An 11480-nucleotide genomic window follows, 5' to 3' on the forward strand; every position below is an offset into this window, starting at 1 on the left:
CCCTCCTCCCAAATAATATAATAGGGCATTAAGTCAGGGTGGAGTACTGAGGTAGGGGTGGAGATGGGGGAGGGTTTTGAATATGATCAAAATACATTGTACATATGAAATTCTCAAAGAGTAAAAACAATCAACCAAAAAACTGTTCCACATTCTACGTGCCCATAGCAGAGATGGCAGTCCTAGCTGGAAGAGGACTGAGTCACCTCGCTGGTGAAACAAGGACACAAAATATAATGGAAAAGCAAAACTAAACAAAGCAACCCAAAGATGTACATCGTAGGTACTTCCCTAACAAAACAGCAAACCATAGGCCACCCACCAGATCAGGGGAGAAGAAGGTTGTACCTTAGCACTTCACATTTATATCTGCCAAGGAAGCCTGGAGTCACTACTCAACAGCTACCTGTACTGAGTGCTGAGACTGTCCTGTATCTTCTCAGGGCAAGATACTTTTTGCTGACACAGCGCCTATGATACCAGTGGAGTTGATACACAGGTCACTGAATTTTAGCAATAAAACATTTCATTTTACACTTTCAGATTGCTTTCTGCATAGGATTAACAGTACTCAATATTTTTACTTTTAACTTTTTTTCAGACCTCTATTTTATAGAAAAGTTCTCATGTTGGATCCATTCCTTTCTCTGTTAGAATTTCCTTTCTTAGCTCATGAAGATGATGCAGGCCCCTCTGAAGTGCACTAGGCTATGGGAAACATCAAAGAGGTCATTTATGCAAAAGTCACTTGAGATAAAGAGTTATGAAAATAACGTCTCTATGCTGATACCAACCATAAGGGATTAAGTCAGATTCCTCTGGGGTATAGAGCATAGAACTTCCTGGACTGTAGCTAGGTGATAAGACTGGCAAGGTTTCTGGGTAATCCCAGTGACAGAGGAAAAAAATGTAGAGACCTGAGGCTGGAAAGAATTCAAATTTTCTAGCCAACGGAATTATCTGAAGTATTTACTTTGAGCAAATTAAATCTGAAACTGGAGTGGGGCGTGGTGGTACACGCTTGTAACTCCTGGACTGGAGGTAGAGGATCAGGAATGGGTTACAGAAAACCCAGTCTTAAAAAACAAAAACCAAACCAGGTATGGTGGTCCTGGCCTTTAATCTCAGTGGTGGGGGTGGGGGTGGGGTGGGGTGTGTGACACAGAGGCAGGCAGTTCTCTGTGAGTTGATCCAGCTTGGAAACACAGCAAACTCCAGGCCAGCTGGTGCTATGGGGAGACCCTGTCTCAAAAAAATTAAAAATAAACAAACAACCCCCCCAACCAAACAAAACAGCAGCAACAACAAACAAACACCTGGGCATGGAGGTATATACCTTTAGTCCCAGCACTGTGGAGGCAGAGGCAGGTGAATCTCTGAGTTCCAGGCCAGCCTGGTCTGCACAGCAAGTTCCAGGCCAGCTAGTTTGCTACACAGTGAGACCCTATCTCAAACAAAACAAACATCTGAAGTTGGCCTTTGATTCTACCCACTGCCCAGGAGTCCATAGACTTAAGAAATCAAACACTTTTGACTGTGGATAAACACAAAATGACACCTCTTTGCTAAAAAAATTCCTTGGGTTCAACAAAATTATCACATTTCCTTTCAAAATTGTTGCATAGAAATTTCATAAGATTGAGTCCTCAAGTCTCAGCAATCTTTCTGAGAGGCGTCCTCAGACACCTGCTTCATCCTGTAACACAGCCCTATTAGCAGAAGTCTGAAAGCTTCTTTCCGATATAAATGACACTGAACTTAATTATCTTGTCTAACTTTTAATCTCTTATACGAAAATCTCACTATAGAGGCTGGTCTTTACTAAGGCTGCATGTTTTAAATGTGCATTCTAATAAAAATACATAAGTAGGGGGAAAAGGGTTACAATAGGAGGGGTCTGGAAAGAGATATATTCATTTGCCTTAAGATTTTTTTTTAATATTAAATTTCGTGTGTGTGTGTGTGTGTGTGTGTGTGTGTGTACTTGCTGGAGTTGGTTCTCTCCTATCCTATAGGTCTAGGGATCTAACTTAGGTCATCAGGCTTGGTGGCAGGCACCTTTACTGGCTGAGTCATTTTGCCCACCCCCTAACATGTAGTACTTTTGTTAAGAGGGTGTGAGAGAGCCAGTTACACAGAGTCCTGGGAAAATTAGATAAATGTGACACCTGCAAACAATGTCAGGGTCTCAAATACTTAACAGAAACCACAGGGTTAGAAAAAGTTCTTTTCTCTCAACCCACTAGGACAATGTTAAATGCATGCTAATAAGGTTTGGGTTTAAAAAATAGATAAATATGATTTTAGAAAAATTTAAAAAAGCACATTCCCTTTTAGGGATAACCAATTCAGCAAAATTTAACATGGCTTTTTAAACAGTCACGGAGCACCATTAAATATTCACACACACAAATATCCAGTCAGCAGAAGATCCTGTCGCCTTGGTCCCAGGTACCTAGCCGGCTTGAGGCAGAAGACACTCAGTGCACAGGGTTGGGGCCCACGTGGACGATGACGTGCTTCTCGTAAGCCCTTCGCATTGTTTTCTCGATCTGCTTCAGAAAAACCTGGGGAATTCGTCCGCAAAGGGTGTGTACGGTTTCCAGAAACTTCAGCTGGAGAGGGTAGTACATGGATTGAAAGAGATTGTCTTGAAAGGGAAACTGAAAGACCGCAAGGAAAAAAGAAAGAAAGAAAAAGATTGTTATTCAAGTGCTGTTTAAAACAAAAATCACTATTGCTAACAACACAGGGGAAGGTTACTTTAAGCATGGGGGCACAGTCTTCCTGGAGTGTTCTTAGACTTAAAAAAAGACTTTCGCCGGGCGTGGGATGCACTTGGGAGGCAGAGGCAGGCAGATCTCTGTGAGTTCAAGGCCAGCCTGGTCTACATAGTGAGTTCCAGGACAGCTGGGGCTACAGGGAGACCCTGTCTCAAAAAGACCAAAACAACAACTCCCCCAAAACTAAATCCAACTTGTTTCTCCCTTCCTCCCTCTCTCCCTCCCTCCCTCTCGCTCTCACTCTGTGTCTCATCCCAAAGAGGCAAATTTTAACACATTTTCCCAGAAAAACTTGAAGCAGGTTACATAAAAATATATATGCAATGCAGTTTAAGGGGTAAAAATAGTAATAAGAAATCAAAGACCAAAGGATTTGCCAACATGGGGTCAACTTTGGTGGCATAATGAAGGTTTACATTAGCTTTGGTTTTTTTTGTTGTTGTTGTTGTTGGAAAATCCTAATGAGTTTATTGGGCTAGCAGAGCATAGGGTGGGGGTTTATTTACAAAAAAGTGGGCACCCCCCCCCATTTACAGCTGCGTTGAAAAGTCCACATTCAAATATAGATCCTGTGACTTTCTGTCAGCCACACAAAATGGTCAGAGAGATGCCTCATGGCATTCTGTTTATATATCCTTAGCTCCTCCCCCACATGTAGCTAAGGCCGCCTGATTGAGAAGGGTAACTGACTCTCCATGGACTCCTTGATAAGTGTGGGAAGGCTGTTTCTTAAAAAGATTTTTAAGGGGCTGGAGAGATGGCTCAGTGGTTAAGAGCACTGACTGCTCTTGCAGAGGACCCTGGTTCAATTCCCAGCACCCACATGGTGGCTAATAACCATTGCCGCCAACACGGGTGCATTTACACATGTGCAGGGAATACACTCATACACATAAAATAATAGTAAATAAAATATTTTTTAAAAGATTTTTAAATTTGAAGCTGGGCATGGTGGCGCATGCCTGTAGTCCCAGCACTTGGGATGCAGAGACAAGTGGATCTCTGTGAGTTCAAGACCAGCCTGGTCTACATAGTGAGTTCCAGGCCAGCTGGGGCTACAGGAAGACTCTGTTTCAAAAAGATCAAAAAAAAAAAACCAAAACAAACAAACAAAAAAACATTTTAAGTGTATTTTTATTTTAGGCATAAGAGTGTTTTACCTGCATGTATGTATATGTACCACATGTGTGCAATGCCTGCAGAGGTCAGAAGATGGTCAGACCCCTGGAACTGGAGTTAGGAAAGGTTGTTAGCTTTCATGTGGGTGCTGGAAACTGAATGAACCTGGATCCCCTGGAAGAGCTGTTAATGCTCTTAACCACTGAGTCACCTCTCCAATCCTTAAATTTAAGTTTTAAGCCATTGCAGTGCAGCTCCATGTAATCATATGACCTCTCTGGGTCTCTCTCTCTCTCTCTCAGAGGGTCTCCTGTAGCCAAGGATGACCTTGAACTTCTGAGTCTCCTGCTTCTACCAGTGCACTGAGATTACCAAGTGTGCACCGCCATGCCTGGTTTCCTGTTCTTAGAAAACAAACAAAATCAAAAGATTTGCTAGGGTATTTGCTAGGGTACTTGAGGTTCTTCAAGTCTGAAAACAATACCTGTTTCAAAGGCTAGGACAAAGTAGAGTAGAATAACTAAATACGCATTTGAAATTTACTACAAAAAATCACAGAATTCTCTTCTTTTTTTCTTGCCATAAGATACTTCAGGCTATGTCTTTGTAATTGCAGAAAGCCCAGAGGTCAGCAATGACTAGTAAATTTTACTGGCAATGGATTTTTTTGATACTCTAGGTGTTAAAGAATGGACTCTACCTCCAGGTGTTGGCATGCCATTGTTTCCTCCCTTAAGAGTTAATTGAAGGGGCTAGAGAGATGATTCAGTAGTTAAGAGCACTGACTGCTCTTCCAGAGGACCTGGGTTTGGTTCCTGGCACCACATGGCAGCTAACAACCATCTATAATTTCAGCTCTAGGTAATCCAGTGCTCTCTCTGGCCTCTGTGGGCATTGCATGACACTGGTTCACTTACATACATGTAGGCAAAGCACACATATACATAAAAAAAAAAACCAAAAAAAAATTTTTTTAAAGAGTTAATCCAAAAGTGGACATCGTGCCACATGCCTTTCTTTAATCCCAGCACTAGAAAGGCAGAAACAGGCAGATGTCTACTAGCTTGATCTACAAAAGAGTCAGGATAGCCAGGACTATGTAGTGAGAGCATGTCTTCAGGGAAAAAGAGAGTTAATAACATCAGGTGGGTCCATGATGGGGCTAGGGTGAAGAAACTACACCCCAGGATGTGGGGGCTGCCCATAGGAAGGCAGGCTCACCTTAAGATGATGTCTTTTTCCTTCCCTCACCCCTCCTCCCCTACTGCAGTCTCTTACAGAGCCCTGCTGCTTTGCAAGTCCTCCTGCTTTTCTGAGTTATTCTGAAAAATCTAATTTTTCCTTTTCTTCTTTCAGTCTTGTTCTAAGCATGCTTTCCCTAATGCTTTGGGCTTCGCTCTTTCTCTAAAGCTCCCCTCTTTTCCACATAGCTGCTTGGCCCCCGTGTGTCTGACCTCCGTGCTGACTTAACTCAAATAACATGGCTTGGTTTCCTTTCCTTCTCCAGTTTCCTCTTCTGGGCAGTTGCCAAGATTGACATCTAGTCTGAACAAGGAGTTTTCTTTTAGACTCTAATAAAATTGCTCTTGAGCCAGGTGTGGTGGTGCACACCTTCGATCCCAGCACTCTGGAGGTAGAGGCCAGAGGATCTCTGTGAGTTCAAGGCCAGCCTGGTCTACATAGTGAGTTCCAAGCCAGCTGGGGCTACAGGGAGACCCTGTCTCAAAAAGACCAAAAAAAAAAAAAAATTCTTGAGCTTCCCTTTGAGTGCTTTCTGAGATAAATACATTAAATACTTATTTTATTTATTTATTTATTTATTTATTTATTTATTTATTTATTGGTCTCACTATGTAGCCCTGGCTGACCTGGATTAAATTATTTTATTAATGAGATTAAGAACCACAAGAGGGGACCCTGATTTCCCTGTTATCAAATGGTAACTATGAAGAGATTCCCTAAAGTTTCTAGTAACAAAGCACCAGGCTGGGAATGAGGTTCTGTGAAGAGCATCTGCTTTGTGCTGAGGCCCTGAGTTTGATCTACTGCAGAGAGGCGGGATTGGGTGGAAGTGGAGTATCAATGCACTGACAGTTTTGTTGTGGTTTTTATTCCACTGGACATCTGAGCCTTTTCTTGTTTAAAGCCTCTTGTTTTTCCGTGGAATTATGCCTATGATCAATATTTTCCAAAATCCTTTTCTGTCTGTTTGAATCTGTCCTTTCTAGTGACAGGACAAAACTGGTGGAAACCCTGAGGTCATCGTTCCTCCACAACCTTCAACCAGCCAACAGTAAGTCTCATAAACTCTATCTCCATAGATTGTGGCCCCTTCTCCCTATCTTCCCTCTCACATGCCTCCTCTGCCATGCCATCTGAGGGAAAATCAGCCTAGCACAGCTGAAGAAACTGACGAACTGACCACCCTGCCCCCACACACTCCAGGAGGGAGATACATCCACTTCAGAACATATGGCCCCCAGCAAAAGACATTTGGTTTCTTATCAGCCTTCTTGTAGATCTAGTTCCTTATCAAATTCCCTATCCAAACTCCACTTCTCTGCTTCCCTGATCCCAGGGAGGAGCATGACACCACCCCAGAAGGCATGCCCCTCCTTCTGAGATTCCAGGAAGTCAGGATGTCCTCTCTGGGATTTTCTGGGCCCACAGATAAATCCCAGACTACCTCCAACCCCACTGCCCCAATCTCCATTCCCTCAGGAAGGTTGCCTGCCCCTCCTAGCTAACAAAGCTAGCTGCATCTGTTGAAGGTGCGATTCTACTTCTTTATCACATCACCTTTTCGTGCCAAATTCTCAACCACCACCATTACAAACAGCCCTTTGTTCACCTCCTACATCCCTGACACCAGGTTACCAAGGTGACATTTTCTAGCATAAATCAGAGTTGTCACTTTCTTGTAGGGACTTCCTACTACAGTTAGACACACTTTAACTCCTCTCTGGTTTCAAAAGCTCCAGGTGACCTGGAACACAACCCCAATCATTTTCCCTCCTCTTATCTCCATGTTGGTAGGTGACCTTCTCCCTCTGCTGTGGACTCTCCCCAGGCTATACCCTCAGCTTAGTAGGAGCTTCCTGGGTTGCCTCATATTTGCCTCCATTCAACCAAGTCCCAGGATGGCAGGGGCCTTCCCTGACAACCTGGCTGAACACCATCTCTATACCCTAGAAGCCTCCACCCACCTCCTTGTTCTACTCACAACTTGAATACTTTTCATCATCTTATAGGATCTCCCTCCCTCCCTCCCTCTCTCTCTTTCTCTTTCTTTCTTAGAGACTTTCATATCATCTGGCTCCCCCTTATCAGAACAGAGTCTTCATGAACACTGGGCTTGGTCTCTATAGCTAGCCTCCAGATTCCCAGCAAGCAGAATTATTCCTGCATAACTGAGGCTTTTGTAGATGACCTTTGAAAGAATTACTGAGGAATTTCCATCTAGTAGATGACTTTCCCTGTATCTGATGGGAGCTAGATTGTACCTGCCCTTCACCCAAATGTATACACAGGGTTAGGCTGTGTGTGCAAGTGAGACAGAAAGAAAACAAGCTAAGGAAAGAGGAAAGCATGAAATGTTAATCATCAAAACAACTCCTACCTCTCGGAAACATTGCCAAGACAGGTACAGTAATAAAAGTTTAAAGTTTGCCGCTTTGCTAATTCTCACAACTGTTTTAATAGACAGATATTATTCTTTTTTAAAAGGTTGATTTTTATTTGTGTGTATGTGTGAGTATATGCCATGATGGTGCCTGTGGCATAAGAGGGTGTCAGATTCCCTGGAGCTAGAGTTACAGGCCGTTTTGAGCTGCCCAGTGTAGGTGCTGGGAACCGAACTTGGGTCCTCTGGAAGACCAGTAAGAGCTCTGAGTCACTGAGCTGTGTTTCTGGCCCCCAGAAGACAATATTATCATCTTCATCTTATAGATGAGGAAACCAAATGAGGCTCAGTAAAGTAAGTACAGTTAAAGATTAAATATGAGGGACTGGAGAGATGGCTCAGAGGTTAAGACTACTGACTGCTCTTGCAGAGGACCCAGGTTCGATTCCCAGCATACACATGGCGGCTATGAACTGTCTTTAATGCCAGTTCCAGGGGAATCCGAAGCCCTCTTCTGACCTCCGTGACATTGCACGACACAGGTGCACTCACATATATGCAGGCAATACACTCATACACATAAAATAAAAATAATAAAATATTTTTTAAAAAGATTAAATATGAGAAAGTGACAGAATTGGAGTTTGAGCCCAGGTCTACTCAGACACAAAGCCAGCTCTAACCCTCTGCCCTACAGTGACAGCCCCTCTGCCCTACAGTGAGAGCCCTATACCCTATACAAGGGGATGGGTGTGGGGTGAAGACATCACTCTGATGGAGTCTGTCTCTGCTCATTCCCATTTCTGTTTGGGGTTAGTGACTGCCCTGGTTGAAATGCCTGAGTAAAAACTGTCTTTTGAGGCCTAATTTCAGAACTCCATGCAGTGATTAGGCAGAATCATTTAAGGAGTAAAGTTATAGGTAAGGCATGGTGGAACATGCCTTTAATCCCAGCACTTGGGAGGCAGAGGCAGGTGGACCTCTGTGAATTCAAGGCCAGCCTATTCTACATAACAAGCTCCAGGCCAGCTGGGGCTTCAGGGAGACCCTATATTTTTTTTTAACAAAAAAAAAAGAAAAGAAAAAGAAAAAGTAAAGTTATTTAGCTAGCTTTCTGATCTTCAGAAAACAAACCAGATGAGTCATAACAGCCACAGTTGCTCAATTCCAAATCAGGGCCAGATCACAAGGGAAAGTGGAGTGGGATGGTTTCCCCCTTGAGCAGTGTTTGAGTAGCCAAGTGTGAGAATGTCACTGAGTGCACAACAGATTGTCTGTGTAATTTAATCACTCACCCTTTAAAAACCAAACCTCAGAAAACATAGAAGAGGTGCTAGCTTAGATGCCTGCTAGTGATCCCCATACTGGAAAGGTGGATCTGGGATTTCTGGAGTTGGAAATTTTTTTAGCAAAATGAATGTCTTCATACACACAAAAGTATGTTACAGGCTGGGAAGATACTTCAGAGAGTAAAGTGCTTGGTATGCAAACATTTGGACCTATCTATGTTTGGTGTAATGTTTACTATCTGATGCCATATTACCTCAATGCTTAAATAAAGACAGCCTGACTCTTAGCATCCATTTTAGGGCTAAGAGCAGACCTGAGCTATTCCTTCAGATTTTTCTCAGAATTGTACTCCCCAACAAAAGGGCTTATGCATTCTTTTATTGAAACAGTATCTCCAGCATGAAATGGGGAAGTAAAAATCAGACCATTCTCTTAATGGAAATTTTGCCATTTCTGATTCCTAGACCTAGACTAATTCACATACACAATCATAAACAGAGAGTATCAATTTCTTTCATTGTTTGCAATGAGATAGAAATGTTTGTAGCACTTGATATGTAAACAAGCATACATTCATACATTATTTTAAGTTGAGGGCAAGGAAGGGTCATGAGGGATTAAGGCTACATGTCCAGGTCACAGGAGGTACACATGGCTCAGTGAACTTGAGTACATTATAAACAGCTAAGATAAGATTAACTTTTTGGTTACAAAACAAGGTTAAGGAAAAGTCATTTGTTCAGAGTATGTCCATATTGTACAGTTTGGACCCCCAGAACCCATATAAAGCCAGGTGTGGGAGCATGTATCTCTAATCCTAGTGCTCCTATGGTGAGATGAGAGGCAGAGACAGGAGGATTCCCAGAATTGAAACCAACTAGCTTGGGGCATTTGGCAGTCAACAACAAAGACTGCCTCCAGGTGGAAGGTGAGGATCAACACCCAAAGTTGTTCTCTCACCTCTATACTTGTGCTGTGGTACATATACCCATGTGCATACCCCCTTCCCACAACACATACAACACGCTATATGCGCATACAGAAGAAAATATGTGTTACTATGTCACAGAATTCACCTCTGCCTCACACCTCATTCTGTCAATGTCTGTAATTCCTATGGGTTCGTCTTCTTTTTTTTTTTTTTTTATCTTTTTGAGTCAGGGTCTCCCTGTAGCCCCAGCTGGCCTGGGACTCACTATGGAGACCAGGCTGGCCTTGAACTCACCGATATCTGCCTGCCTCTGCCTCCCCAGTGCTAGAATTAAAGGCATGCCTCACTATACTTGGTGGGTTCCCAGTTCTTTAAGAAAAAAAAACAAAAACAAACTAATAAATCCATAGAATGACAAACTTTTCCTGTCAGTAGACAGCAAATATTTTTGGCATCATGGACCCTCCAGTCTGTGCCATACTGATGACCTCTGGAGTTGGAACACCAAAACAGTCAATGAGAGAACATGAATGAATAAAGTTGCTGTGTCCTCCAAGACTTTATGAATGCTGAAATTCAAATCTCATATAGTTCCTTGATATTTCAAAATAGTATTATTATTTTATTTTTCCCTGTCTATTTAAAAATGCAAGAACTGCTGGGAGTGGTGGAGCATGCCTGTAGTCCCAGCACTTGGGAGGCAGAGGCAGGTGGATCTCTGTGAGTTCAAGGCCAGCCTGATCTACATAGTAAGTTCCAGACCAGCTGAGGCTACAGAGAGACCGTTTCAAAAAAACACAAAGCAAACAAACACACAAACAATGCAAGAATCATTCTTAATCTACATGACTTAAAAAGTAGCATTAGGGCAGACTGGTTGAAGTTTGCTGACTCTTACTCTACTTCTTGGAGTGATAATTTAAGGAAGGCACTCCCTGCATATGCCTGCTATTGATTTCCCCTTAGCAACCTCAAGGTAAAAGGTAATGTGCAACATAGAATTTCCCACAAAGCACCAGTGGGTAGTACTTGACAAGACTTTAGATGGCAAAACACAAAATAAGGTTCTTTTAGCCTTTCCATTTACTGGGGAAAAAATAGCTCATGAGACTGGAGAGATGGCTCAGTGCTCTTGTAGAGGACCCAGGTTCAGTTCCCAGCACCATGTTCAGTTTCCAGCTAACAACCTTCTATAACTCCAGTTCCAGGGGATTTGACACCCTCTTCTGGCCTCTACAGCCATTGCACATATGTGGTGCACTTACATACATACATAAATAAATAAGAAATAAGAACAGCTCACATAATTTTAAACTCCTTAACTTCTGCTGGCCTGTCATGCCACCTCCAGTGGAGCCAGCGTGAGGAACTCTCCATGGGTCGAGGCTGAGAAAACTTCAAAGGAAGAATGCTTCCTGGAGAATGGCTGTCTTAAAAAAGCATGCTGTGTCCTTGGCTGTTCTGCTTTAGTTCCTGTCTTTATTGCTGTCTTTATTCCTGTTCTTTCCTCATAAAAGAACTGCTTTGTACCTACTCAGGTAATTAGGCCCACCTGAAGAGAGACTAGATACAGATGATTTCCTGGGAACTCAGTTACCCAATATTAGACTTCCTCCAAATGCTCCTCTCTTATTTCAAACAATAAGTACAGTAGCTAAGAATAGGCAACCTTGGAAAATTCTAGATAAGTTACAGCATGAAGAATTATTTATAAATAATCCCCCTGCTTCATTCC

At 42.7% G+C, this 11480-nt stretch overlaps 1 protein-coding gene across 3 annotated transcripts in view; it reads right to left on the bottom strand.

The window, feature by feature from the left end:
* Positions 1-11480, bottom strand: part of Gxylt2 (glucoside xylosyltransferase 2) — a 129279-nt gene that overhangs the window by 9401 nt on the left and 108398 nt on the right. The window contains exon 7 of one of the 3 annotated variants that reach the window (XR_003849296.1): positions 2411-2663. Coding sequence is in view for 2 of the 3 variants with exons in the window: in XM_017797757.2 (XP_017653246.1) it covers positions 2481-2663 (183 nt within the window). In the remaining variant the exon portion in view is untranslated. Of the gene's footprint in view, positions 1-1355; positions 2664-11480 lie in introns of those variants that run through there. The other 2 variants (XM_017797757.2, XM_008831588.3) reach the window with 2 other exon arrangements.

This window comes from Nannospalax galili, unplaced genomic scaffold (assembly GCF_000622305.1).
Source record: "Nannospalax galili isolate Female #2095 unplaced genomic scaffold, S.galili_v1.0 scaffold114, whole genome shotgun sequence".
In the NCBI taxonomy this organism is placed as follows: domain Eukaryota; kingdom Metazoa; phylum Chordata; class Mammalia; order Rodentia; family Spalacidae; genus Nannospalax; species Nannospalax galili.